Genomic DNA, 27,454 nt, shown 5'->3' with positions numbered 1-27,454 from the left:
GATGATGTAGCAGAGTTCTGTGGTCAGTCAGAAATGGGTATGTCACACTTTTGGTAATGTTGCAGAGCCCAACAATGTAGCAGAGCTCGGTTTGTTGGAGGACACACTTGTGATGTTAAAGTAGAGTTCAGTAATAAGTCAGAGATCGTTATGTCAGGAAACTCACTTGTGGTGTTGTAGCAAAGCCCAGTGATGTAGCAGAGATGGATTTATCTGAGGACACACTTGTGGTGTTGTAGCAGAGCCCAGTGATGTAGCAGAGCTTGATTTATCTGAGGATGCACTTGTGGTGTTGTAGCAAAGCCCAGTGATGTAGCAGAGCTGGATTTATCTGAGGATGCACTTGTGGTGTTATAGCAGAGCCCAGTGATGTAGCAGAGCTGGATTTATCTGAGAATGCACTTGTGGTGTAGCAAAGCCCAGTGATGTAGCAGAGCTGGATTTATCTGAGGATGCACTTGTGGTGTTGTAGCAGAGCCCAGTGATGCAGCAGAACTGGATTTATCTGAGAATGCACTTGTGGTGTAGCAGAGCCCAGTGATGTAGCAGAGCTGGATTTATCTGAGGATGCTCTTGTGGTGTAACAGAGCCCAGTGATGTAGCGGAGCTGGATTTATTTTAGGATGCACTTGTGGTGTTATAGCAGAGCACTGTGATGTAGTAGAGCTGGATTTATCTGAGGATGCACTTGTGGTGTTATAGCAGAGACCAGTGATGTAGCAGAGCTGGATTTATCTGAGAATGCACTTGTGGTGTAGCAGAGCCCAGTGATGTACCAGAGCTGGATTTATCTGAGGATGCACTTGTGGTGTTGTAGCAGAGCCCAGTGATGTAGCAGAGCTGTATTTATCTGAGACTGCACTTGTGGTATTGTAGCAGACCCAGTGATGTAGCAGAGCTGAATTTATCTGAGGATGCACTTGTGGTGTTGTAGCAGAGCCCAGTGATGCAGCAGAACTGGATTTATCTGAGAATGCACTTGTGGAATTGTAGCAGAGCCCAGTGATGTAGCAGAGCTGGATTTATCTGAGAATGCACTTGTGGTGTAGTAAAGCCCAGTGATGTAGCAGAGCTGGATTTATCTGAGGATGCACTTGTGGTATTGTAGCAGAGCCCAGTGATGTAGCAGAGCTGGATTTATCTGAGGATGCTCTTGTGGTGTAGAAGAGCCCAGTGATGTAGCAGAGCTGGATTTATCTGAGGATGCACTTGTGGTGTTATAGCAGAGCACTGTGATGTAGTAGAGCTGGATTTATCTGAGGATGCATTTGTGGTGTTATAGCAGAGACCAGTGATGTAGCAGAGCTGGATTTATCTGAGAATGCACTTGTGGTGTAGCAGAGCCCAGTGATGTAGCAGAGCTGGATTTATCTGAGGATGCACTTGTGGTGTTGTAGCAGAGCTCAGTGATGTAGCAGAGCTGTATTTATCTGAGACTGCACTTGTGGTATTGTAGCAGACCCAGTGATGTAGCAGAGCTGAATTTATCTGAGGATGCACTTGTGGTGTTGTAGCAGAGCCAAGTGATGCAGCAGAACTGGATTTATCTGAGAATGCACTTGTGGTATTGTAGCAGAGCCCAGTGATGTAGCAGAGCTGGATTTATCTGAGGATGCTCTTGTGGTGTAGCAGAGCCCAGTGATGTAGCAGAGCTGGATTTATCTGAGGATGCACTTGTGGTGTTATAGCAGAGCACTGTGATGTAGTAGAGCTGGATTTATCTGAGGATGCACTTGGTGTGTTGTAGCAGGGACCAGTGATGTAGCAGAGCTGGATTTATCTGAGGATGCACTTGTGGTGTTATAGCAGAGCCCAGTGATGTAGCAGAGCTGGATTTATCTGAGAATGCACTTGTGGTGTAGCAGAGCCCAGTGATGTAGCAGAGCTGGATTTATCTGAGGATGCACTTGTGGTGTTGTAGCAGAACCCAGTGATGCAGCAGAACTGGATTTATCTGAGAATGCACTTGTGGTATTGTAGCAGAGCCCAGTGATGTAGCAGAGCTGGATTTATCTGAGGATGCTCTTGTGGTGTAGCAGAGCCCAGTGATGTAGCAGAGCTGGATTTATCTGAGGAAGCTCTTGTGGTGTAGCAGAGCCCAGTGATGTAGCAGAGCTGGATTTATCTGAGGATGCACTTGTGGTGTTATAGCAGAGCACTGTGATGTAGTAGAGCTGGATTTATCTGAGGATGCACTTGTGGTGTTATAGCAGAGACCAGTGATGTAGCAGAGCTGGATTTATCTGAGAATGCACTTGTGGTGTAGCAGAGCCCAGTGATGTAGCAGAGCTGGATTTATCTGAGGATGCACTTGTGGTGTTATAGCAGAGCACTGTGATGTAGTAGAGCTGGATTTATCTGAGGATGCACTTGTGGTGTTATAGCAGAGACCAGTGATGTAGCAGAGCTGTATTTATCTGAGACTGCACTTGTGGTATTGTAGCAGACCCAGTGATGTAGCAGAGCTGAATTTATCTGAGGATGCTCTTATGGTGTTATAGCAGGGCCCAGTGATGTAGCAGAGCTGGATTTATCTGAGGATGCACTTGTTGTGTTATAGCAGAGCCCTGTGATGTAGCAGAGCTGGATTTATCTGAGAATGCACTTGTGGTGTAGCAGAGCCCAGTGATGCAGCAGAACTGGATTAATCTGAGGATGCACTTGTGGTATTGTAGCAGGGCCAAGTGATGTAGCAGAGCTGGATTTACCTGAGGATGCACTTGTGGTGTTGTAGCAGAGCCCAGTGATGTAGTAGATCTGGATTTATCTGATTATCCACTTGTGGTGTTGTAGCAGAGCTCAGTGATGTAGCAGAGCTATTTTTATCTGAGTACGCACTTTGGTGTTGTAGCAGAGCCCAGTGATGTAGTAGAGCTGTATTTATCTGGGGATGCACTTGAGGTGTTGTAGCAGAACCTAGTGATGTAGCAGAGCTGGATTTATCTGAGGATGCACTTGTGGTGTTGTAGCAGAGTCCAGTGATGTAGCAGAGCTGGATTTATCTGAGGATGCACTTGTGGTGTTGTAGCAGAGCCCAGTGATGTAGCAGAGCTGGATTTATCTGAGGATGCACTTGTGGTGTTGTAGCAGAGCTCAGTGATGTAGTAGAGGTGGATTTATCTGAGGATGCACTTGTGGTGTTGTAGCAGAGCTCAGTGATGTAGTAGAGGTGGATTTATCAGAGGATGCACTTGTGGTGTTGTAGCAGAGCTCAGTGATGTAGCAGAGCTGGATTTATCTGAGGATGCACTTGTGGTGTTGTAGCAGAGCTTAGTGATGTAGCAGAGCTGGATTTATCTGAGGATGCACTTGAGGTGTTGTAGCAGAGCTCAGTGATGTAGCAGAGCTGGATTTATCTGAGGATGCACTTTTGGTGTTGTAGCAGAGCCCAGTGATGTAGCAGAGCTGTGTTTATCTGAGGATACACTTGTGGTGTTGTAGCTGAGGTCAGTGATGTAGCAGAGCTGGATTTATCTGAGGATGCACTTGTGGTGTTGTAGCAGAGCCCAGTGATGTAGCAGAGCTGGATTTATCTGAGGACGCACTTGTGTTGTAGCAGAGCCCAGTGATGTAGCAGAGCTGGATTTATCTGAGGATGCACTTGTGGTGTTGTAGCAGAGCCCAGTGATGTAGCAGAGCTGGATTTATCTGAGGATGCACTTGTGGTGTTGTAGCAGAGCTCAGTGATGTAGCAGAGCTGGATTTATCTGAGGATGCACTTGTGGTGTTGTAGCAGAGCCCAGTGATGTAGCAGAGCTCGATTTATTTGAGGATGCACTTTGGTATTGTAGCAGAGCCCAGTGATGTAGTAGATATGGATTTATCTGAGGATGCACTTGTGGTATTGTAGCAGAGCTCAGTGATGTAGGAGAGCTCAGTGATGTAGCAGAGCTGGATTTATCTGAGTACGCACTTTGGTGTTGTAGCAGAGCCCAGTGATGTAGTAGTGCTGGATTTATCTGAGGATGCACTTGAGGTGTTGTAGCAGAACCCAGTGATGTAGCAGAGCTGGATTTATCTGATGATGCACTTGTGGTGTTGTAGCAGAGCCCAGTGATGTAGCAGAGCTGTATTTATCTGAGGATGCACTTGTGGTGTTGTAGTAGAGCCCAGTGATATAGCAGAGCTGGATTTATCTGAGGATGCACGTGTGGTGTAGTAGAGCCCAGTGATGTAGCAGAGCTGCATTTATCTGAGGATCCACTTGTGTTGTTATAGCAGAGCCCAGTGATGTAGCAGAGCTGTATATATCTGAGGATGCACTTGTGGTGTTGTAGCAAAGCTCAGTGATGTAGTAGAGCTGGATTTATCTGAGGATGCACTTGTGGTGTTGTAGCAGAGCCCAGTGATGTAGCAAAGCTGGATTTATCTGAGGTTACACTTGTGGTGTTGTAGCAGAGCTCAGTGATGTAGTAGAGCTGGATTTATCTGAGGATGCACTTGTGGTGTAGTAGAGCCCAGTGATGTAGTAGAACTGGATTTATCTGAGGATGCACTTGAGGTGTTTTAGCAGAGCCCAGTGATGTAGCAGAGCTGGATTTATCTGTGGATGCACTTGAGGTGTTGTAGCAGAGCCCAGTGATGTAGCAGAGCTGGATTTATCTGAGGATGAACTTGTGGTGATGTAGCAGAACCCAGTGATGTAGCAGAGCTGGATTTAACTGAGGATGCACTTGTGGTGTTTTAGCAGAGCCCAGTGATGCAGCAGAGCTGGATTTATCTGAGGATGCATTTGTGGTGTTGTAGCAGAACCCAGTGATGTAGTAGAGCTGGATTTATCTGAGGATGCACTTGAGGTGTTGTAGCAGAGCCCAGTGATATAGCAGAGCTGGATTTATCTGAGGATGCACTTGTGGTGTTGTAGCAGAGCTCAGTGATGTAGTAGAGCTGGATTTATCTGAGGATGCATTTGAGGTGTAGCAGAGCTCAGTGATGTAGTAGAGCTGGATTTATCTGAGGATGCACTTGTGGTGTTGTAGCAGAGCCCAGTGATGTAGCAAAGCTGGATTTATCTGAGGTTACACTTGTGGTGTTGTAGCAGAGCTCAGTGATGTAGTAGAGCTGGATTTATCTGAGGATGCACTTGTGGTGTAGTAGAGCCCAGTGATGTAGTAGAACTGGATTTATCTGAGGATGCACTTGAGGTGTTTTAGCAGAGCCCAGTGATGTAGCAGAGCTGGATTTATCTGTGGATGCACTTGAGGTGTTGTAGCAGAGCCCAGTGATGTAGCAGAGCTGGATTTATCTGAGGATGAACTTGTGGTGATGTAGCAGAACCCAGTGATGTAGCAGAGCTGGATTTAACTGAGGATGCACTTGTGGTGTTTTAGCAGAGCCCAGTGATGCAGCAGAGCTGGATTTATCTGAGGATGCATTTGTGGTGTTGTAGCAGAACCCAGTGATGTAGTAGAGCTGGATTTATCTGAGGATGCACTTGAGGTGTTGTAGCAGAGCCCAGTGATATAGCAGAGCTGGATTTATCTGAGGATGCACTTGTGGTGTTGTAGCAGAGCTCAGTGATGTAGTAGAGCTGGATTTATCTGAGGATGCATTTGAGGTGTAGCAGAGCTCAGTGATGTAGTAGAGCTGGATTTATCTGAGGATGCACTTGAGGTGTTGTAGCAGAGCCCAGTGATGTAGCAGAGCTGGATTTATCTGAGGATGCACTTGTGGTGTTGTAGCAGAGCCCAGTGATGTAGCAGAGCCGGATTTATCTGAGGATGCTCTTGTGGTGTTGTAGCAGAGCCCAGTGATGTAGAAGAGCTGGATTTATCTGAGGATGCACTTGTGGTGTTGTAGCAGAGCTCAGTGATGTAGTAGAGCTGGATTTATCTGAGGATGCACTTGTGGTGTTGTAGCAGAGCTTAGTGATGTAGTAGAGGTGGATTTATCCGAGGATGCACTTGTGGTGTTGTAGCAGAGCTCGGTGATGTAGCAGAGCTGGATTTATCTGAGGATGCACTTTTGGTGTTGTAGCAGAGCCCAGTGATGTAGCATAGCTGGATTTATCTGAGGATGCAATTTTGGTGTTGTAGCAGAGCCCAGTGATGTAGCAGAGCTGGATTTCTCTGAGGATGCAATTTTGGTGTTGTAGCAGAGCCCAGTGATGTATCAGAGCTGGATTTATCTGAGGATGCAATTTTGGTGTTGTAGCAGAGCCCAGTGATGTAGCAGAGCTGGATTTATCTGAGGATGCATTTGTGGTGTTGTAGCAGAGCTCAGTGATGTAGCAGAGCTGGATTTATCTGAGGATGCACTTGTGGTGTTGTAGCAGAGCCAAGTGATGTAGCAGAGCTGGATTTATCTGAGGATGCACTTGTGGTGTTGTAGCAGAGCCCAGTGATGTAGCAGAGCTGGATTTATCTGAGGATGCACCTGTGGTGTTGTAGCAGAGCCCAGTGATGTAGCAGAGCTGGATTTATCTGAGGAAGCACTTGTGGTGTTGTAGCAGAGCCCAGTGATGTAGCAAAGCTGGATTTTGCTGAGGATGCACTTGTGGTGTTGTAGCAGAGCTCAGTGATGTAGTAGAGCTGGATTTATCTGAGGATGCACTTGTGGTTTTGTAGCAGAGCTTAGTGATGTAGCAGAGCTGGATTTATCTGAGGATGCACTTGAGGTGTTGTAGCAGAGCTCAGTGATGTAGCAGAGCTGGATTTATCTGAGGATGCACTTTTGGTGTTGTAGCAGAGCCCAGTGATGTAGCAGAGCTGTGTTTATCTGAGGATACACTTGTGGTGTTGTAGCTGAGCTCAGTGATGTAGCAGAGCTGGATTTATCTGAGGATGCACTTGTGGTGTTGTAGCAGAGCCAAGTGATGTAGCAGAGCTGGACTTATCAGAGGATGCACTTGTGGTGTTGTAGCAGAGCCCAGTGATGTAGCAGAGCTGGATTTATCTGAGGACGCACTTGTGTTGTTGCAGAGCCCAGTGATGTAGCAGAGCTGGATTTATCTGAGGATGCACTTGTGGTGTTGTAGCAGAGCCCAGTGATGTAGCAGAGCTGGATTTATCTGAGGATGCACTTGTGGTGTTTTAGCAGAGCTCAGTGATGTAGCAGAGCTGGATTTATCTGAGGATGCACTTGTGGTGTTGTAGCAAAGCCCAGTGATGTAGCAGAGCTCGATTTATTTGAGGATGCACTTTGGTATTGTAGCAGAGCCCAGTGATGTAGCATAGCTGGATTTATCTAAGGATGCAATTTTGGTGTTGTAGCAGAGCCCAGTGATGTAGCAGAGCTGGATTTCTCTGAGGATGCAATTTTGGTGTTGTAGCAGAGCCCAGTGATGTATCAGAGCTGGATTTATCTGAGGATGCAATTTTGGTGTTGTAGCAGAGCCCAGTGATGTAGCAGAGCTGTGTTTATCTGATGATACACTTGTGGTGTTGTAGCAGAGCTCAGTGATGTAGCAGAGCTGGATTTATCTGAGGATGCACTTGTGGTGTTGTAGCAGAGCCAAGTGATGTAGCAGAGCTGGATTTATCTGAGGATGCACTTGTGGTGTTGTAGCAGAGCCCAGTGATGTAGCAGAGCTGGATTTATCTGAGGACGCACTTGTGGTGTTGTAGCAGAGCCCAGTGATGTAGCAGAGCTGTATATATCTGAGGATGCACTTGTGGTGTTGTAGCAGAGCTCAGTGATGTAGTAGAGCTGGATTTATCTGAGGATGCACTTGTGGTGTTTTAGCAGAGCCCAGTGATGCAGCAGAGCTGGATTTATCTGAGGATGCATTTGTGGTGTTGTAGCAGAGCTCAGTGATGTAGCAGAGCTGGATTTATCTGAGGATGCACTTGAGGTGTTGTAGCAGAGCCCAGTGATGTAGCAGAGCTGGATTTATCTGAGGATGCACTTGTGGTGTTGTAGCAGAACCCAGTGATGTAGCAGAGCTGGATTTATCTGAGGATGCACTTGTTGTGTTATAGCAGAGCCCTGTGATATAGCAGAGCCCAGTGATGTAGCAGAGCTGGATTTATCTGAGGATGCACTTGAGGTGTTGTAGCAGAACCCAGTGATGTAGTAGAGCTGGATTTATCTGAGGATGCACTTGTGGTGTTGTAGCAGAGCTCAGTGATGTAGTAAAGCTGGATTTATCTGAGGATGCACTTGAGGTGTTGTAGCAGAGCCCAGTGATGTAGCAGAGCTGGATTTATCTGAGGATGCACTTGTGGTGTTGTATCAGAACCCAGTGATGTAGCAGAGCTGGATATATCTGAGGATGCACTTGTGGTGTTGTAGCAGAGCCCAGTGATGTAGTAGAGCTGGATTTATCTGAGGATGCACTTGTGGTGTTGTAGCAGAGCTCAGTGATGTAGCAGAGCCGGATTTATCTGAGAATGCACTTGTGGTGTAGCAGAGCCCGGTGATGTAGCAGAGCTGGATTTATCTGAGGACGCACTTGTGGTGTTGCAGCAGAGCCCAGTGATGTAGCAGAAGTAGATTTGGCAGAAGACACATTGGGTCCTGCCCCTGAGGGGCAGCGATTGCGGTGACATATTTTCTCTGGGAGCTGCAGTGGCCACCTTACTAGCCGCCCGGATCTCCGTAGACAGGCGTAATGTAGCACCAGACTATAGGTGCCCGGGACGTGGAGCCGGGCTCGTTACAGGGATATATCATACCGATAAACTCTCCCACAAATGTAGCGGCTCCATCAGCTCCCGGCTCTGAGATGACGCTGCCTCCATGAGCACAATGTCACTAAACACCACTGTCCTCCTCTAGGTCAGCGGAGCCGTGCTGGAGGACATCCTGAAGAAGTGGCAGCAGTACAAGCAAGAATGCCTGACCAGGCTGGAGGAAGAAAGGACCCTGCTGACCGGTGAGACCCCGACACATGGGGGAACGAGGGTCCCGTCCACTGACGCCAAGGAGAACTAAAAATATACACAGGATAGAAACACCAGTGTAGACACGAGTACCACCACTCATTGTGCTACATATATATGTATACAGGGGATACCCAGGTTATACCGGCTGTACATATATAATTCTATATAGAATATACCCAGGCTATACCAGCTGTACATATATAATTCTATATAGAATATACCCAGGTTATACCAGCTGTACATACATAATTATTTACAGGAGATGCTCAGGTTATACCAGCTGTACATATATAATTATATACAGGAGATACCCAGGTTATATCAGCTGTACATACATAATTATTTACAGGAGATGCTCAGGTTATACCAGCTGTACATATATAATTATATACAGGAGATACCCAGGTTATATCAGCTGTACATATATAATTATATACAGGACATGTCCAGGTTATACCAGCTGTACATATATAATTCTATATAGAATATACCCAGGTTATACCAGCTGTACATATATAATTATTTACAGGAGATGCTCAGGTTATACCAGCTGTACATATATAATTATATACGGGAGATACCCAGGTTATATCAGCCGTACATATATAATTATATACAGGACATGTCCAGGTTATACCAGCTGTACATATATAATTATATACAGGAGATGCCCAGGTTATACCGGCTGTACATATATAATTATATACAGGAAATGCCCAGGTTATACCAGCTGTACATACATAATTATATACAGGAGTTGCCCAGGTTATATCAGCTGTACATATATAATTATATACAGGAGATACCTAGGTTATATCAGCTGTACATATATAATTATATACAGGAGATGCCCAGGTTATACCGGCTGTACATATATAATTATATACAGGAGATGCCCAGGTTATACCGGCTGTACATACATAATTATATACAGGAGTTGCCCAGGTTTTATCAGCTGTACATATATAATTATATACAGGAGATACTCAGGTTATACCAGCTGTACATATATAATTATATACAGGAGATGCCCAGGTTATACCAGCTGTACATATATAATTATACACAGGAGATGCCCAGGTTATACCGGCTGTACATACATAATTATACACAGGAGTTGCCCAGGTTATATCAGCTGTACATATATAATTATATACAGGAGATGTCCAGGTTATACCAGCTGTACATATATAATTATATACAGGAGATACTCAGGTTATACCAGCTGTACATATATAATTATATACAGGAGATACTCAGGTTATACCAGCTGTACATATATAATTATATACAGGAGATGCCCAGGTTATACCGGCTGTACATATATAATTATATACAGGAGATGCCCAGGTTATACCGGCTGTACATACATAATTATATACAGGAGTTGCCCAGGTTATATCAGCTGTACATATATAATTATGTACAGCAGATACTCAGGTTATACCGGCTGTACATACATAATTATATGCAGGAGATGCCCAGGTTATACCAGCATTATATATATAATTATATATATAGGGGATGCCCAGGTTATACCAGCTGTACATACATAACTATATACCGGAGATGCCCAGGTTATACCGGCTGTACATACATAATTATATACCGGAGATGCCCAGGTTATACCAGCATTATATAAATAATTATATATATAGGAGATGCCCAGGTTATACCATAATGCTTCCTATGGCTACTCAACAGTATATTGAATTTTTAGTAGCTCTTAATTGAATAATTCTTTGTTTTAATTGTTATTATTTTTAATATTATAATCAGAGAATTTGTTGAAGTAGGAAAAACAAGTTGTTCCTCTGGGAGATTTGCCAAGATCAGTGTTTTTTCCTGTTTTCCTGATTCCTCCCACGTGTATCTGTGAATCAGCAGAGATTGTATCAGAGGACGGTGATAATATCCTTCAGTGTGGGGCAGGTACAGGGGAGGTGATAATAACCTCCAGTGTGGGGCAGGTACAGGGGACGGTGATAATAACCTCCAGTGTGGGGCAGGTACAGGGGGCGGTGATAATAACCTCCAGTGTGGTGCAGGTACAGGGGCAGTGATAATATCCTTCAGTGCGGGGCAGGTACAGGGGAGGTGATAATAACCTCCAGTGTGGGGCAGGTACAGGGGACGGTGATAATAACCTCCAGTGTGGGGCAGGTACAGGGGGCGGTGATAATAACCTCCAGTGCGGGGCAGGTACAGGGGGCGGTGATAATATCCTCTAGTGTGGGGCAGGTACAGGGGGTGGTGATAATAACCTCCAGTGTGGTGCAGGTACAGGGGCAGTGATAATATCCTTCAGTGCGGGGCAGGTACAGGGGCAGTGATAATAACCTCCAGTGTGGGGCAGGTACAGGGGGAGGTGATAATAACCTCCAGTGTGGGGCAGGTATTGGGGCGGTGATAATAACCTCCAGTGTGGTGCAGGTACAGGGGCAGTGATAATATCCTTCAGCGCGGGGCAGGTACAGGGGCGGTGATAATAACCTCCAGTGTGGGGCAGGTACAGGGGGCGGTGATAATAACCTCCAGTGCGGGGCAGGTACAGGGGGCGGTGATAATAACCTCCAGTGTGGGGCAGGTACAGGGGGCGGTGATAATAACCTCCAGTGCGGGGCAGGTACAGGGGGCGGTGATAACAACCTCCAGTGTGGGGCAGGTACAGGGGGCGGTGATAATAACCTCCAGTGCGGGGCAGGTACAGGGGAGGTGATAATAACCTCCAGTGTGGGGCAGGTACAGGGGCAGTGATAATATCCTTCAGTGCGGGGCAGGTACAGGGGCAGTGATAATAACCTCCAGTGTGGGGCAGGTACAGGGGGTGGTGATAATAACCTCCAGTGTGGTGCAGGTACAGTGGCAGTGATAATATCCTTCAGTGCGGGGCAGGTACAGGGGCAGTGATAATAACCTCCAGTGTGGGGCAGGTACAGGGGGCGGTGATAATAACCTCCAGTGCGGGGCAGGTATTGGGGCGGTGATAATAACCTCCAGTGTGGGGCAGTGTAACAAAACACTCCGGGATCGCCTTTGCTGGGGTCAAAGGTCACGTGGTTTGTGCATTAAACTCTGAGGCGACAGCAGGTTTCCAGGTAGACTGACCTCAGGTCAGGTTTATTAAAGTGAAAGCAAATACAGAAAACAAATCATAAAAATAAATCCTTGCCTGTCCGGCACTTACTAAACAAACACGTTCCTATCTAACAACTGGGGGGGCTACTCCCACCCAGCAAACATAACACAGGTCATGAGCACAGCTCTTACTCACATGTGTCTCACACAGACAGACATTCTGTGTGCCCCAGGCTGACCCCTGAAACCTCCAGCTGGTCAGCCTTTATTCCTGCAGTTATTAACCCCTCGGTATCCTGAAGATACTGAGCAGCCTAATTCACATAGGACAAATACCTGGGCGAGATATACCTGCCCCCGACTACCAGGCCGACATGACTCTTACATATCCTCCCCCCCTGCTCAGACCACTCCGGTCGAGCAAAGACACTCCTGAAACAGTGCACTCGGGACAGGGCATCAGCATTCCCCATCTGTACCCCGGGGCGGTGCTCCACCGTGAACGAGTAAGCCTGCAGGGCAAGGAACCACCGGGTTACCCGACTATTATGGTCCTTGTGGAGGTGCATCCATTTGAGAGGGGCATGGTCCGTGACCAGCCTAAACTTCCTACCTGCCAGGTAATATTTGAGGGAGTCGAGAGCCTATTTGATGGCTAGGCACTCTTTTTCAACCACGGCATACCTCTGCTCATGCACATTCAGTTTCCGACTGAGGTAGAGGACCGGGTGTTCGACTCCGTCCCTGACCTGGGAAAGTACAGCTCCAATACCAGTATCAGAAGCATCCGTTTGCACCACAAACTCGCTGCTGAAATCAGGAGTCACTAGTACGGGCTGAGAGCACAAAGCCCGTTTCAGACTGTGGAAGGCCTCTTCAGCCGCTGAGGTCCATTTTACCATGACGGAATCCCTCCCTTTGGTAAGATCCGTCAAGGGGGTAGCCATGGCCGCAAAGTTGGGTATGAACCGGCGATAATAGCCGGCAATGCCCAAGAAAGCTTGAACTTGTTTCTTGTTCACTGGTTGCGGCCAGCCCTGAATTGCCTGTATTTTGTCGATCTGGGGTTTAACCACTCCTCTGCCAATCACGTAGCCCAAGTATCGGGCTTCTTCAAGGCCGATGTGACATTTCTTGGGATTCGCCGTTAAGCCTGCGTCTCTCAGGTCATCAATCACCGCCTGTACCTTCCGGAGGTGAGCTTCCCAGTCCACGCTGTAGATTATGATGTTGTCTAGGTAGGCAGAGGCGTACTGCCTGTGGGGCCTCAAGACTCGATCCATCAATCTCTGGAACGTTGCTGGGGCTCCGTGAAGTCCAAACGGCATGTAGATATACTGGAACAGCCCTTCTGGTGTAGCAAATGCCGTCTTCTCTCTGGCCGCCTCGGCCAGAGGGATTTGCCAGTACCCCTTTGTTAGATCCAGGGTCGTAATATATCGGGCTTTACCCAGCCGGTCGATCAACTCATCGACCCGGGGCATAGGGTAGGCATCAAATTTAGAAACCGCATTCAGTTTCCTAAAGTCATTGCAAAACCGTATAGAGTCATCCGGCTTAGGTATCAACACGATTGGACTGGACCAGGCGCTGTGCGACTCTTCAATGACTCCTAAGTCCAACATTGCCTTCACCTCCCGGGAGACGGCTTCACGGCGTGCTTCCGGAATCCGGTATGGCTTCACATGAACTGTGACACCAGGCTCCGTGACAATCTCATGTTTCACTAGCCTAGTCTGGCCAGGTTTTTCCGAGAAAAACTGTTGGTTCTGTAACAAAAACTGCTTAACCTCAGATTTTTGTCGTTCAGAGAGAGTCTCGGCAATCTGCACCTCCGGTACGGTAGGTGAGCAAACCGGACGGGGCAGATCCGCTGTTAGGGCAGTGCGGTCTTTCCAGGGTTTTATCAGATTCACATGATAAATCTGTTCTGGTTTTCTCTTACCAGGCTGGTGCACTTTATAGTTCACTTCTCCAACTCGTTCCATGACCTCAAAGGGGCCCTGCCATTTTGCCAGAAATTTACTATCCACCGTAGGGATTAGGATCAACACCCTATCCCCGGGTGCAAACGTACGGACCTTGGCGCCTCTATCATAACTTTGCCTTTGGGCTCCCTGGGCCTGTAACATATGTTCCCTAACAAGGGGCATGACAGCAGCAATCCGGTCCTGCATTTGCGTTACATGGTCTATCACCGTTTTAAAGGGAGTGACTTGACCTTCCCAGGTTTCTTTTGCGACGTCCAACAGTCCACCGGGACGACGGGCATATAATAGCTCGAAAGGCGAGAATCCTGTGGAAGACTGGGGAACTTCCCTAATGGCAAACAGCAAATAGGGTAACAAGTAATCCCAGTTCTTCCCATCTTTGTCTATCGCCTTCCGGAGCATCTGTTTTAAGGTTTTATTGAACCGCTCAACCAGGCCATCTGTTTGAGGGTGATAGACAGACGTACGCAACTGGTCTATTTGTAAGAGCCTGCACAGCTCCTTCATCACCCTTGACATAAAGGGAGTCCCCTGGTCGGTGAGTATCTGTTTTGGAATTCCCACCCGACTAAACACTTGTACCAACTCTTTGGCGATCGTTTTGGTAGCAGTGTTACGCAAAGGGATGGCTTCTGGGTAACGAGTGGCATAGTCCATGATGACGAGGATATGTTGATGCCCACGTGCGGACCGGGGAAGGGGCCCAACCAAATCCATCCCAATTCTCTCAAACGGGACCCCAATAATAGGGAGGGGTACCAAAGGGCTACGGAACCGAGGTTTAGGTGCCGAGATTTGGCACTCTGGACAGGACTCACAATAGTTACGCACATCATTGTGTATTCCGGGCCACACAAAACAATGCAATATCCTTTCTGTGGTTTTCTGTACCCCCAGATGTCCCCCCATTATATGTCCGTGGGCCAGGTCCAGTACCTTCCGCCGATAAGGTTAGGGTACCACTAACTGTTGCACAATATCTTCCCCTTTTTTCTCTACCTGGTAGAGCAAATCATTTTCAAGAACCATGTGCGGGTACGCTAGCCTAGTGTCAGGTTCTACGGGTACGCTATCTGTCATGATCTCTGCAGGCAGAGATCATAGCAAGCCTATAGAGGGACAAGCTCTCGGAAGATGGAACTATACTGACCATGAACTAAGCCTGCCGCGCAACTAGAAATAGCCAGGTAGCATTTCCTATTTATCGCTAGATGCCCAGCTCTGGCCTAAGACCTAAATAGCTAGCAGAGGGAAATATAAGACCTGGCTCACCTCTAGAGAAATATTCCAAAGAAGACAGTAGCCCCCCACATATAATGACGGTGAGTTCAGATGAAACAACAAACGCAGCAGGAAAATAGTCTTAGCAAATTTGAGGTCCGCTTACTAGATAGCAGAAGACAGATAGTATACTTTCATGGTCAGCAGAAAAACACTAACAAAACACCATCCAGAGATTACCTTAAACTCTGGCATTAACTCATAACGCCAGAGTAGCAATCCCTGATCAACGAGAGCTTTCCAGACACAGTAACAAAACTTCAGCTGTGAACTGGAACAAATAGGCAAAACAAAACATGGACAAAAGTCCAACTTATCTAGTAGTAGTCTAGAAGCAGGAACAAGCACTGAGAGGCATCAGATAACATTGTTGACCGGCAAGAAACCACCAGAGAAATGAGCTTAAATAGCGACACCCACTACTGATGGAATCAGGTGAAACAGGAAAGAGGATGACAAGTCCAATTCCACAAGCGGCCACCGGGGGAGCCCAGAATCCAAATTCACAACAGTACCCCCCCCTCAAGGAGGGGGCACCGAACCCTCACCAGATCCACCAGGGCGACCAGGATGAGCCCTATGGAAGGCACGAACAAGATCAGAAGCATGAACATCAGATGCATTGACCCAAGAATTATCCTCCTGGCCGTAACCCTTCCAGTTGACCAGATACTGGAGTTTCCGTCTGGAAACACGAGAGTCCAAAATTTTCTCCACAACGTACTCCAACTCACCCTCAACCAACACCGGAGCAGGAGGCTCAACTGAAGGTACAACAGGTACCTCATACCTGCGCAATAACGACCGATGAAAAACGTTATGAATGGAAAAGGACGCAGGGAGGTCCAAACGGAAAGAAACAGGATTAAGAATCTCCAATATTCTATAAGGGCCGATGAACCGAGGTTTAAACTTAGGAGAAGAGACCCTCATAGGGACAAAACGAGAAGACAACCACACTAAATCTCCAACACAAAGCCGAGAACCAACACGACGATGACGGTTGGCAAAACGCTGAGTCTTCTCCTGGGACAACTTCAAATTGTCCATAACCTGCCCCCAAATGTGATGCAATCTCTCTACCACCGCATCCACTCCAGGACAATCCGAGGATTCCACCTGACCGGAGGAAAATCGAGGGTGAAACCCCGAATTACAGAAAAACGGGGACACCAAGGTGGAAGAACTGGCCCGATTATTGAGGGCGAACTCTGCCAATGGCAAAAAAGCAACCCAATCATCCTGGTCAGCAGAGACAAAACACCTCAGATATGTCTCAAGGGTCTGATTAGTCCGCTCGGTCTGGCCATTAGTCTGAGGGTGAAAAGCAGACGAAAAAGACAAATCTATGCCCATCCTAGCACAGAATGCCCGCCAAAATCTAGACACAAATTGGGTACCTCTGTCAGAAACAATATTCTCAGGAATACCGTGCAATCGGACAACATTCTGAAAAAACAGAGGAACCAACTCAGAAGAAGAAGGCAACTTGGGCAGAGGAACCAAATGGACCATTTTAGAGAAACGGTCACAGACCACCCAGATGACAGACATCTTCTGGGAAACAGGCAGATCTGAAATAAAATCCATCGAGATGTGTGTCCAAGGCCTCTTAGGAATAGGCAAGGGCAACAGCAGTCCGCTAGCCCGAGAACTACAAGACTTGGCCCGAGCACAAACGTCACATGACTGCACAAAGACTCGCACATCTCGTGACAGAGAAGGCCACCAGAAGGATCTTGCCACCAAATCCCTGGTACCAAAAATTCCGGGATGACCTGCCAATGCAGAAGAATGTACCTCAGAGATGACTCTGCTGGTCCAATCATCCGGAACAAACAGTCTATCAGGCGGACAACGATCCGGTCTATCCGCCTGAAACTCTTGCAAGGACCGCCGCAGATCAGGAGAAACGGCCGACAAAATTACTCCCTCCCTAAGGATACCTGTGGGTTCAGAATTACCAGGAGAGTCCGGGTCAAAACTCCTAGAAAGGGCATCTGCCTTAACATTCTTAGAACCCGGTAGGTATGACACCACAAAATTAAAGCGAGAAAAAAATAAAGACCAGCGCGCCTGTCTAGGATTCAGGCGTCTGGCAGTCTCAAGATAAATCAAATTTTTGTGGTCAGTCAATACCACCACCTGATGTCTAGCCCCCTCGAGCCAATGGCGCCACTCCTCAAAGGCCCACTTCATGGCCAAAAGCTCCCGATTCCCAACATCATAATTCCGCTCTGCGGGCGAAAATTTGCGAGAAAAGAAGGCACAAGGCCTAATGACGGAGCAGTCGGAACCTTTCTGCGACAACACTGCCCCAGCTCCGATCTCCGAAGCGTCAACCTCAACCTGAAAAGGCAGATTCACATCAGGCTGACGCAACACAGGGGCAGAGGCAAAACGGCGCTTAAGCTCCTGAAAGGCCTCTACAGCATGAGGGGACCAATTAGCAACATCAGCGCCTTGTCTGGTCAAATCAGTCAGTGGTTTAACGACATCCGAAAAACCAGCAATAAATCGGCGGTAAAAGTTGGCAAAGCCCAAAAATCTCTGAAGACCCTTAAGAGAGGAGGGCTGAGTCCAGTCACAAATAGCTTGCACCTTGACGGGATCCATCTCAATGGAAGAGGGAGAAAAAATATACCCCAAAAAGGAAATTTTCTGGACCCCAAAAACGCACTTAGACCCCTTCACACATAAAGAATTAGACCGCAGAACCTGAAAAACTCTCCTGACCTGCTGGACATGAGAGTCCCAGTCATCAGAAAAAATCAGAATATCATCCAGATATATTATCATAAATTTATCCAGAAAATCGCGGAAAATATCATGCATAAAAGACTGGAAAACTGAAGGGGCATTAGAAAGACCAAAAGGCATGACCAAATACTCAAAGTGGCCCTCGGGCGTATTAAATGCGGTCTTCCACTCATCCCCCTGCCTGATCCGCACCAAATTATACGCCCCACGAAGATCAATTTTAGAGAACCACTTAGCACCCTCTATACGAGCAAACAAATCAGTAAGCAATGGCAATGGGTATTGATACTTAACAGTGATCTTATTCAGAAGCCGATAATCAATACATGGTCTCAAAGAGCCGTCTTTTTTTGAGACAAAGAAAAACCCAGCTCCCAAGGGAGAAGAGGATGGACGAATATGTCCCTTTTCCAAAGACTCCTTTATATATTCCCGCATAGCAGCATGTTCCGGCACAGACAAATTAAACAAACGACCCTTTGGATATTTACAACCCGGTATCAAATCTATGGCACAATCGCACTCACGGTGCGGAGGTAACGACCCAAGCTTGGGTTCGTCAAAGACGTCTTGATAATCAGAGAGGAACTCAGGGACTTCAGAGGGAATGGACGACGAAATAGAAACCAAAGGTACGTCCCCATGAATACCCTTACATCCCCAGCTCAACACAGACATTGCTCTCCAGTCCAAGACTGGGTTGTGAGACTGCAACCATGGCAATCCCAGTACCAAATCGTCATGTAAATTATACAGCACCAGGAAACGAATAATCTCCTGGTGATCCGGATTGATACGCATGGTTACTTGTGTCCAGTATTGTGGTTTATTATTATCCAATGGGGTGGAGTCAATCCCCTTCAGAGGAATAAGAGTCTTCAAAGGCTCTAAATCAAAACCACAACGATTGGCAAAGGACCAATCCATAAGACTCAGAGCGGCGCCAGAGTCAACATAGGCGTCCGTGGCAATGGATGACAAAGAGCAAATCAGGGTTACAGACAAAATAAACTTAGACTGAATGGTGCTAATGGAAACAGACTTATCAAGCTTCTTTGTACGCCTAGAGCATGCTGATATAACATGAGTAGAATCCCCACAATAGAAACACAATCCATTCTTCCGTCTAAAATTCTGTCGCTCGCTCCTGGACAGAATTCTATCACACTGCATACTTTCTGGCGTCTTTTCCATAGACACCGCCAGATGGTGCACCGGTTTGCGCTCCCGCAGACGCCTATCAATCTGAATAGCCATTGTCATGGACTCATTCAGACCTGCAGGCAAAGGGAACCCCACCATAACATCCTTAACGGCATCAGAGAGACCTTCTCTGAAAGTTGCCGCCAAGGCGCACTCATTCCACTGAGTAAGCACAGACCATTTACGGAATTTTTGGCAGAAAACTTCAGCTTCGTCTTGCCCCTGAGATAGTGCCATCAAAGTTTTTTCTGCCTGAAGTTCCAAATGAGGTTCCTCATAAAGCAAGCCCAAGGCCAGAAAAAACGCATCCACATCGCGTAACGCAGGATCCCCTGCTGGCAATGAGAAGGCCCAATCTTGAGGGTCACCCCTGAGCAAGGAAATCACAATCCTAACCTGCTGAGCAGGGTCTCCAGCTGAACGAGACTTCAGGGACAAATAAAGCTTACAATTATTTCGGAAATTCTGGAAGCTAGCTCTATTCCCTGTGAAGAACTCCGGCAAAGGAATTCTCGGCTCAGATACCGGAGCATGTACCACAAAATCTTGTAAATTTTGTACTTTCGTGATGAGATTATTCAAACCCGCAGTTACACTCTGGAGATCCATTATTGTCAGGTGCACACAGAGCATACAGAGATAGGAGGAGAGAGAGAGAAAAGACTGCAGCAAGGCAGACTGGAGGAAAAAAAAAAAAATTTCAGCAGACTTCTTATAACTCTCCTTTCTCAACCTGGGTCTTTAACACTTTACTGGAAGGGGGCCGGTCAAACTGTCATGATCTCTGCAGGCAGAGATCATAGCAAGCCTATAGAGGGACAAGCTCTCGGAAGATGGAACTATACTGACCATGAACTAAGCCTGCCGCGCAACTAGAAATAGCCAGGTAGCATTTCCTATTTATCGCTAGATGCCCAGCTCTGGCCTAAGACCTAAATAGCTAGCAGAGGGAAATATAAGACCTGGCTCACCTCTAGAGAAATATTCCAAAGAAGACAGTAGCCCCCCACATATAATGACGGTGAGTTCAGATGAAACAACAAACGCAGCAGGAAAATAGTCTTAGCAAATTTGAGGTCCGCTTACTAGATAGCAGAAGACAGATAGTATACTTTCATGGTCAGCAGAAAAACACTAACAAAACACCATCCAGAGATTACCTTAAACTCTGGCATTAACTCATAACGCCAGAGTAGCAATCCCTGATCAACGAGAGCTTTCCAGACACAGTAACAAAACTTCAGCTGTGAACTGGAACAAATAGGCAAAACAAAACATGGACAAAAGTCCAACTTATCTAGTAGTAGTCTAGAAGCAGGAACAAGCACTGAGAGGCATCAGATAACATTGTTGACCGGCAAGAAACCACCAGAGAAATGAGCTTAAATAGCGACACCCACTACTGATGGAATCAGGTGAAACAGGAAAGAGGATGACAAGTCCAATTCCACAAGCGGCCACCGGGGGAGCCCAGAATCCAAATTCACAACAGCTATCTATCACTTTTACATTTTTCGCTGTGGAAGTCATCCAACTGAACTCCCAAATCTGGCAGGCCGGGTGCTGGATGGCTATCGGCCTCCGCCTCTCGCTGAATTTCCTCAGTTTCCTCAGTTTCCCCCGCCATAACTGAGAAGGGGAACTGAAGGTTAGATTCAATAACCTCCCCAGCAATATCTTCCTGTGGGGTCTCATCTAGGAACTCGGGACCTCGAGATGGCATGGGGGAAGGTTCACAGCTACCGTGAAGGAGCAACTGACTCTCCCACAACTGCCAGAAATGGGGAAAATCCCGGCCCAGAATTACATCATGTAACAATGCGGGAACGAGTCCCACTTTGTGTTGCACAGACCCATAGGGAGTGGAAATCAGTATGACCGCTGTTAGGTACGAGCAGGTGTCACCATGCACACACGTTACAGAGAATTTGTCAGACGAACCAGACGGAAGTGCCACCAGACTAGCTTTCACCAGAGTCACCACACTTCCAGAGTCTAGTAACGCCACAACACTTTTCCCATCAACAGATAATTCACACAGGTGTTTTGCTATATCATTTTGGCCCGCATTCACATTCACCAGCTGTGTAACCAAAGACATGCGTTTCTTAGAGTCTATAACATCGCACTGCATGGGTTCAGTGGTAACAGGACAGTTCGCAGAAACATGGCCCTTCTCACGGCAACGAAAACACCTAACAGGCCCCCTACTGAGACCACCATCCCATACTCTCGGTCTCGGAGCGCGAGCAGTCCTGGGTTCCTCCCCCACAGTTTTGGCGATTTTCCTTCACCCGTAATCGCTGGAACAGTCTTACCGGTTCCACGAGGAGGAGGCACAGACCGGGTGCTGGCGGTGTCGTCGGGAAGTCCTTCTGCCACGGAATAACGCTCGACCAACTCCACAAGTTGATCCGCTGTCGTGGGATTTCCTTGGCTTACCCACTTTTTCAGCGCTGGTGGTAGTACCCTCAGGTACTTGTCCAAGACAATCCGCTGGATTATTTCGGGCGTTGTCAGTTCCTCGGGTTGCAGCCATTTCTTTGTCAAGTAGATCAGGTCGAACATCTGAGACCGCGCCGGTTTATCTTGCTGGTATGTCCACTGGTGTACCCTCTGTGCACGGACAGCCGTCGTCACACCGAGCCGGGCCAGGATCTCAGCTCTCAGCTTCTCAAAGTCCTGCGCGACTTCCGGGTCCAAGTCATGGTAAGCTTTTTGGGCCTCGCCGGAAAGAAACGGAGCAATTAGATCGGCCCATCGTTCCTTCGGCCACTTCTCTCTCAACGCTGTCCGCTCAAATGTTGTCAGGTACGCCTCGACGTCATCTTCTGCGGTCAGCTTTTGCCAGTATCGACTCACATGGATCCTCCTGGACTCTGCTTCCGGGTTAGCCTCAGGCATGCTCAGCAAGCGTTGCGCCACCTGTTGGAGAAGCTGGCGGTCTGCAGCCGCCATGTCCAGTAACTCCTTCACCTGTGCGGCCATCAAGCGATTAGCTTCCTGCTGTGCGGCAGTGGCCTGCTGCTGTATGGCAGTGGACTGCACTTGTGCTTTCACCACGTCTTCCATACTGTCGCCTGTGCCACGGAGTGCCCGCGTTCTCCACCACAATGTAACAAAACACTCCGGGATCGCCTTTGCTGGGGTCAAAGGTCACGTGGTTTGTGCATTAAACTCTGAGGCGACAGCAGGTTTCCAGGTAGACTGACCTCAGGTCAGGTTTATTAAAGTGAAAGCAAATACAGAAAACAAATCATAAAAATAAATCCTTGCCTGTCCGGCACTTACTAAACAAACACGTTCCTATCTAACAACTGGGGGGGCTACTCCCACCCAGCAAACATAACACAGGTCATGAGCACAGCTCTTACTCACATGTGTCTCACACAGACAGACATTCTGTGTGCCCCAGGCTGACCCCTGAAACCTCCAGCTGGTCAGCCTTTATTCCTGCAGTTATTAACCCCTCGGTATCCTGAAGATACTGAGCGGCCTAATTCACATAGGACAAATACCTGGGCGAGATATACCTGCCCCCGACTACCAGGCCGACATGACTCTTACAGGCAGGTACAGGGGCAGTGATAATATCCTTCAGTGCGGGGCAGGTACAGGGGAGGTGCTAATAACCTCCAGTGTGGGGCAGGTACAGGGGGCAGTGATAATATCCTCCAGTGTGGGGCAGGTACAGGGGAGGTGCTAATAACCTCCAGTGTGGGGCAGGTACAGGGGGCGGTGATAATATCCTCCAGTGTGGGGCAGGTACAGGGGGCGGTGATAATAACCTCCAGTGTGGGGCAGGTACAGGGGGCGGTGATAATATCCTCCAGTGTGGGGCAGGTACAGGGGCAGTGATAATATCCTTCAGTGCGGGGCAGGTACAGGGGAGGTGCTAATAACCTCCAGTGTGGGGCAGGTACAGGGGGCGGTGATATCCTCCAATGCAGGGCAGGTACAGGGGGCGGTGATAATAACCTCCAGTGTGGGGCCGGTACAGGGGCGGTGATAATAACCTCCAGTGTGGGGCCGGTACAGGGGCGGTGATAATAACCTCCAGTGTGGGGCAGATACAGGGGGCGGTGATAATATCCTCTAGTGTGGGGCAGGTACAGGGGGCGGTGACAATAACCTCCAGTGTAGGGCAGGTACAGGGGGCAATGATAATATCCTCCAATGCAGGGCAGGTACAGGGGCAGTGATAATATACGCCAGTGTGGGGCCGGTACAGGGGCGGTGATAATAACCTCCAGTGTGGGGCCGGTACAGGGGCGGTGATAATAACCTCCAGTGTGGGGCAGATACAGGGGGCGGTGATAATATCCTCTAGTGTGGGGCAGGTACAGGGGGCGGTGACAATAACCTCCAGTGTAGGGCAGGTACAGGGGGCAGTGATAATATCCTCCAATGCAGGGCAGGTACAGGGGCAGTGATAATATACGCCAGTGTGGAGCCGGTACATGGGGTGGTGATAATAACCTGCAGTAAGGGCAGGTACAAGGAGTGGTGATAATATCCTCCAGTGTGGGACCAGTGATAATACCATCCAGTGTGGGGCCGGTCAGGGCTGGCGTCAGGGGCAGGCAGACCAGGCAGCCACCTAGGGCCCCTGCTCCTCCAGGGGCTCCCAGCCAGTGGCATGCCGCTAATAGTGGCATATAACGTGGCTGCTATGGGGCCACTGAGTAAGAGGGACCCGGTGCCGCACCCCCTCCGCATCGTGCATTTAACTTAACAGTTGAAAGCAGTGATGGAGGAGAGAGCTGTCATGTTCTCAATGGCAAGAGAACATAGCATCAGCATATATAGGAACTAGCTCTTGGAAGATGGGAACTGAGCTGACCATGAACTAAACCTAACGCACAACTAGCAGTGGCCGGGTAGCATGCCTACGTTGATTCTAGATGCCCAGCACCAGCCGGAGGACTAAATAATGCTAGCAGAGGAAAATATTAGTCCTAGCTCACCTCTAGAGAAATACCCCGAAAGGAGACAGAGGCCCCCCACATGTATTGGCGGTGAATTAATATGAAATAACAAACGTAGTATGAAAATAGGTTTAGCAAATTTGAGGTCCACTTACTACATAGCAGAAGACAGAAAGGACACTTTCATGGTCAGCTGAAAACCCTATCAAAACACCATCCAGAAATTACTTTAAAACTCTGGCATTAACTCATAACACCAGAGTGGCAATTCCTGTTCACAAGAGCTTTCCAGACACAGTAACGAAACTACAGCTGTGAACTGGAACAAAAATGCAAAAACAAACATGGACAAGAGTCCAACTTATCTAGTAGTTGTCTAGGAGCAGGAACAAGCACAGAGAGGCTTCTGATAACATTGTTGACCGGCAAGCAACTAACAAAGCAGCAAGGTTATATAGCTAGGTAGGTAGATAGGTAATGGCTGCCGCCTGTAGCTCCACGCGGTGGAACCTTCAGCTACACAGCTGACTCAGGTAATAACCTTTACGGTGTTAATATTTAAACAGCAGACTGTATGCGTTCACATTACCCCTGACGAAGCCACCAGCAGGTGGCGACACGCGTTGGGTGTTTGTGTAGCCCACACTTAGAGCCAGTCCAGCCGCAGGATTCAACCATGTATTAGGGGTTTGCTGGACATATTGGTAATTGTATATCAGTGCACTATTAAGTGGATTTGTTATTTGGTTGCTATTTGGCCTTGTCTTCATCTAGGCATGCTGTACTGCTTAGTAGACCAGGGATTTGCGTAGCCCTTGTGGTTTCTTTATTATCTACACCTGCTTTTTCTTAAACCATGTGGCTATTGGGGTGTAGGTATTTTCTTACCCCCAATTAGGTATATTCGCTCATAGGGGTTTGCAGTTATTGTGCAATACCATTGGCTATTTTCTAAAAAGGGTTATGCTGTCCATGCAGTTTAGCATCTATTAAGACAATCACTATATATATATATGTACACAGACATTTTGGTTACTATAGTGTGGGCTATTAACCCTATTGTGGGTATTTGTTGAATGGCTAAGTTTATGCCTTTTTAATTGTTTTTAAAACATGTATGTGGTTTGCTGTATATTTATTGGTACTTGAATAAAGTTGTGTTTTCATTATTATAGCTACATTGGTGTGTGGTGATCCTTTATACTATAGACCTAGCCTGTTTCTTTCTTGTCTTGCCTAATTGGTGTTTGTCAGGTCTATATGTGATCCCATGAACCGTGGTGCCCCCTTTACTTTATTTATATTGTTGACCGGCAAGCAACTAACAGAGCAGCAAGGTTATATAGCGACTCCCACATCTTGATGGGAACAGGTGAACAGAGAAGATGAAAACACCAGTTCAATTCCACCAGTAGCCACCGGGGGAGCCCAGAATCCAAATTCACAACAGTACCCCCCCCTCAAGGAGGGGGCACCGAACCCTCACCAGAACCACCAGGGCGATCAGGATGGGCCCTATGAAAGGCACGAACCAGATCAGAGGCATGAACATCAGATGCATTCACCCAAGAATTATCCTCCTGGCCGTATCCCTTCCACTTAACCAGATACTGGAGTCTCCGTCTGGAAACACGAGAGTCTAAGATTTTCTCCACCACGTACTCCAACTCACCCTCAACCAACACCGGAGCAGGAGGCTCAACGGAAGGCACAACCGGTACCTCATACCTGCGCAATAATGACCGATGAAAAACATTATGAATAGAAAAGGATGCAGGGAGGTCCAAACGGAAGGAAACAGGGTTAAGAATCTCCAATATCTTATACGGGCCAATGAACCGAGGCTTAAACTTAGGAGAAGAGACCCTCATAGGGACAAAACGAGAAGACAACCACACCAAATCCCCAACACAAAGCCGAGGACCAACACGACGGTGGCGGTTGGCAAAAAGCTGAGTCTTCTCCTGGGACAACCTCAAATTGTCCACCACCTGCCCCCAGATCTGATGCAATCTCTCCACCACAGCATCCACTCCAGGACAATCCGAAGATTCCACCTGACCAGAGGAAAATCGAGGATGAAACCCCGAATTACAGAAAAACGGGGACACCAAAGTGGCAGAGCTGGCCCGATTATTGAGAGCGAACTCTGCCAATGGCAAAAAAGCAACCCAATCATCCTGGTCAGCAGACACAAAACACCTCAGATATGTCTCCAGGGTCTGATTAGTCCGCTCGGTCTGGCCATTCGTCTGAGGATGGAAAGCGGACGAAAAAGATAAATCTATGCCCATCCTAGCACAGAATGCCCGCCAAAATCTAGACACGAATTGGGTCCCTCTGTCAGAAATGATATTCTCAGGAATACCATGCAAACGAACAACATTTTGAAAAAACAGAGGAACCAACTCGGAAGAAGAAGGCAACTTGGGCAGAGGAACCAAATGGACCATCTTAGAGAAACGGTCACACACCACCCAGATGACAGACATCTTCTGAGAAACAGGCAGATCTGAAATAAAATCCATCGAGATGTGCGTCCAAGGCCTCTTAGGAATAGGCAAGGGCAACAATAATCCACTAGCCCGAGAGCAACAAGGCTTGGCCCGAGCACAAACGTCACAAGACTGCACAAAGCCTCGCACATCTCGTGACAGGGAAGGCCACCAGAAGGACCTTGCCACCAAATCCCTGGTACCAAAAATGCCAGGATGACCTGCCAACGCAGAAGAATGAACCTCAGAGATGACTCTACTGGTCCAATCATCAGGAACAAACAGTTTATCAGGTGGGCAACGATCCGGTCTATCCGCCTGAAACTCCTGCAAGGCCCGCCGCAGGTCTGGAGAAACGGCTGACAATACCACTCCATCCTCAAGGATACCTGTGGGCTCAGAGTTACCAGGCGAGTCAGGCTCAAAACTCCTAGAAAGGGCATCCGCCTTAACATTCTTAGAACCCGGTAGGTATGACACCACAAAATTAAACCGAGAGAAAAATAATGACCAGCGCGCCTGTCTAGGATTCAGGCGCCTGGCGGTCTCAAGATAAATCAAATTTTTGTGGTCAGTCAATACCACCACCTGATGTCTGGCCCCCTCAAGCCAATGGCGCCACTCCTCAAAAGCCCACTTCATGGCCAAAAGCTCCCGATTCCCAACATCATAATTCCGCTCAGCGGGCGAAAATTTACGGGAAAAGAAGGCACAAGGCCTCATCACGGAGCAGTCAGAACTTTTCTGCGACAACACTGCCCCAGCTCCGATCTCAGAAGCGTCGACCTCAACCTGAAAAGGTAGAGCAACATCAGGCTGACGCAACACAGGGGCAGAGGAAAAACGGCGCTTAAGCTCCCGAAAGGCCTCCACAGCGTCAGGGGACCAATCAG

At 47.8% G+C, this 27,454-nt stretch overlaps 1 protein-coding gene across 1 annotated transcript in view; it reads left to right on the top strand.

The window, feature by feature from the left end:
• GLP2R (glucagon like peptide 2 receptor) overlaps positions 1 to 27,454 on the top strand; it is a 121,968-nt gene that overhangs the window by 42,131 nt on the left and 52,383 nt on the right. Inside the window, exon 2 of the mRNA XM_077254744.1 lies at positions 8,719 to 8,815. Coding sequence (XP_077110859.1) covers positions 8,719 to 8,815 — 97 coding nt within the window. The remainder of the gene's footprint in view (positions 1 to 8,718; positions 8,816 to 27,454) is intronic.

This window comes from Ranitomeya variabilis, chromosome 4 (genome assembly GCF_051348905.1).
Source record: "Ranitomeya variabilis isolate aRanVar5 chromosome 4, aRanVar5.hap1, whole genome shotgun sequence".
Taxonomy (NCBI): Eukaryota; Metazoa; Chordata; class Amphibia; order Anura; family Dendrobatidae; genus Ranitomeya; species Ranitomeya variabilis.
This window is presented reverse-complemented; position numbering and strand designations above follow the sequence as displayed.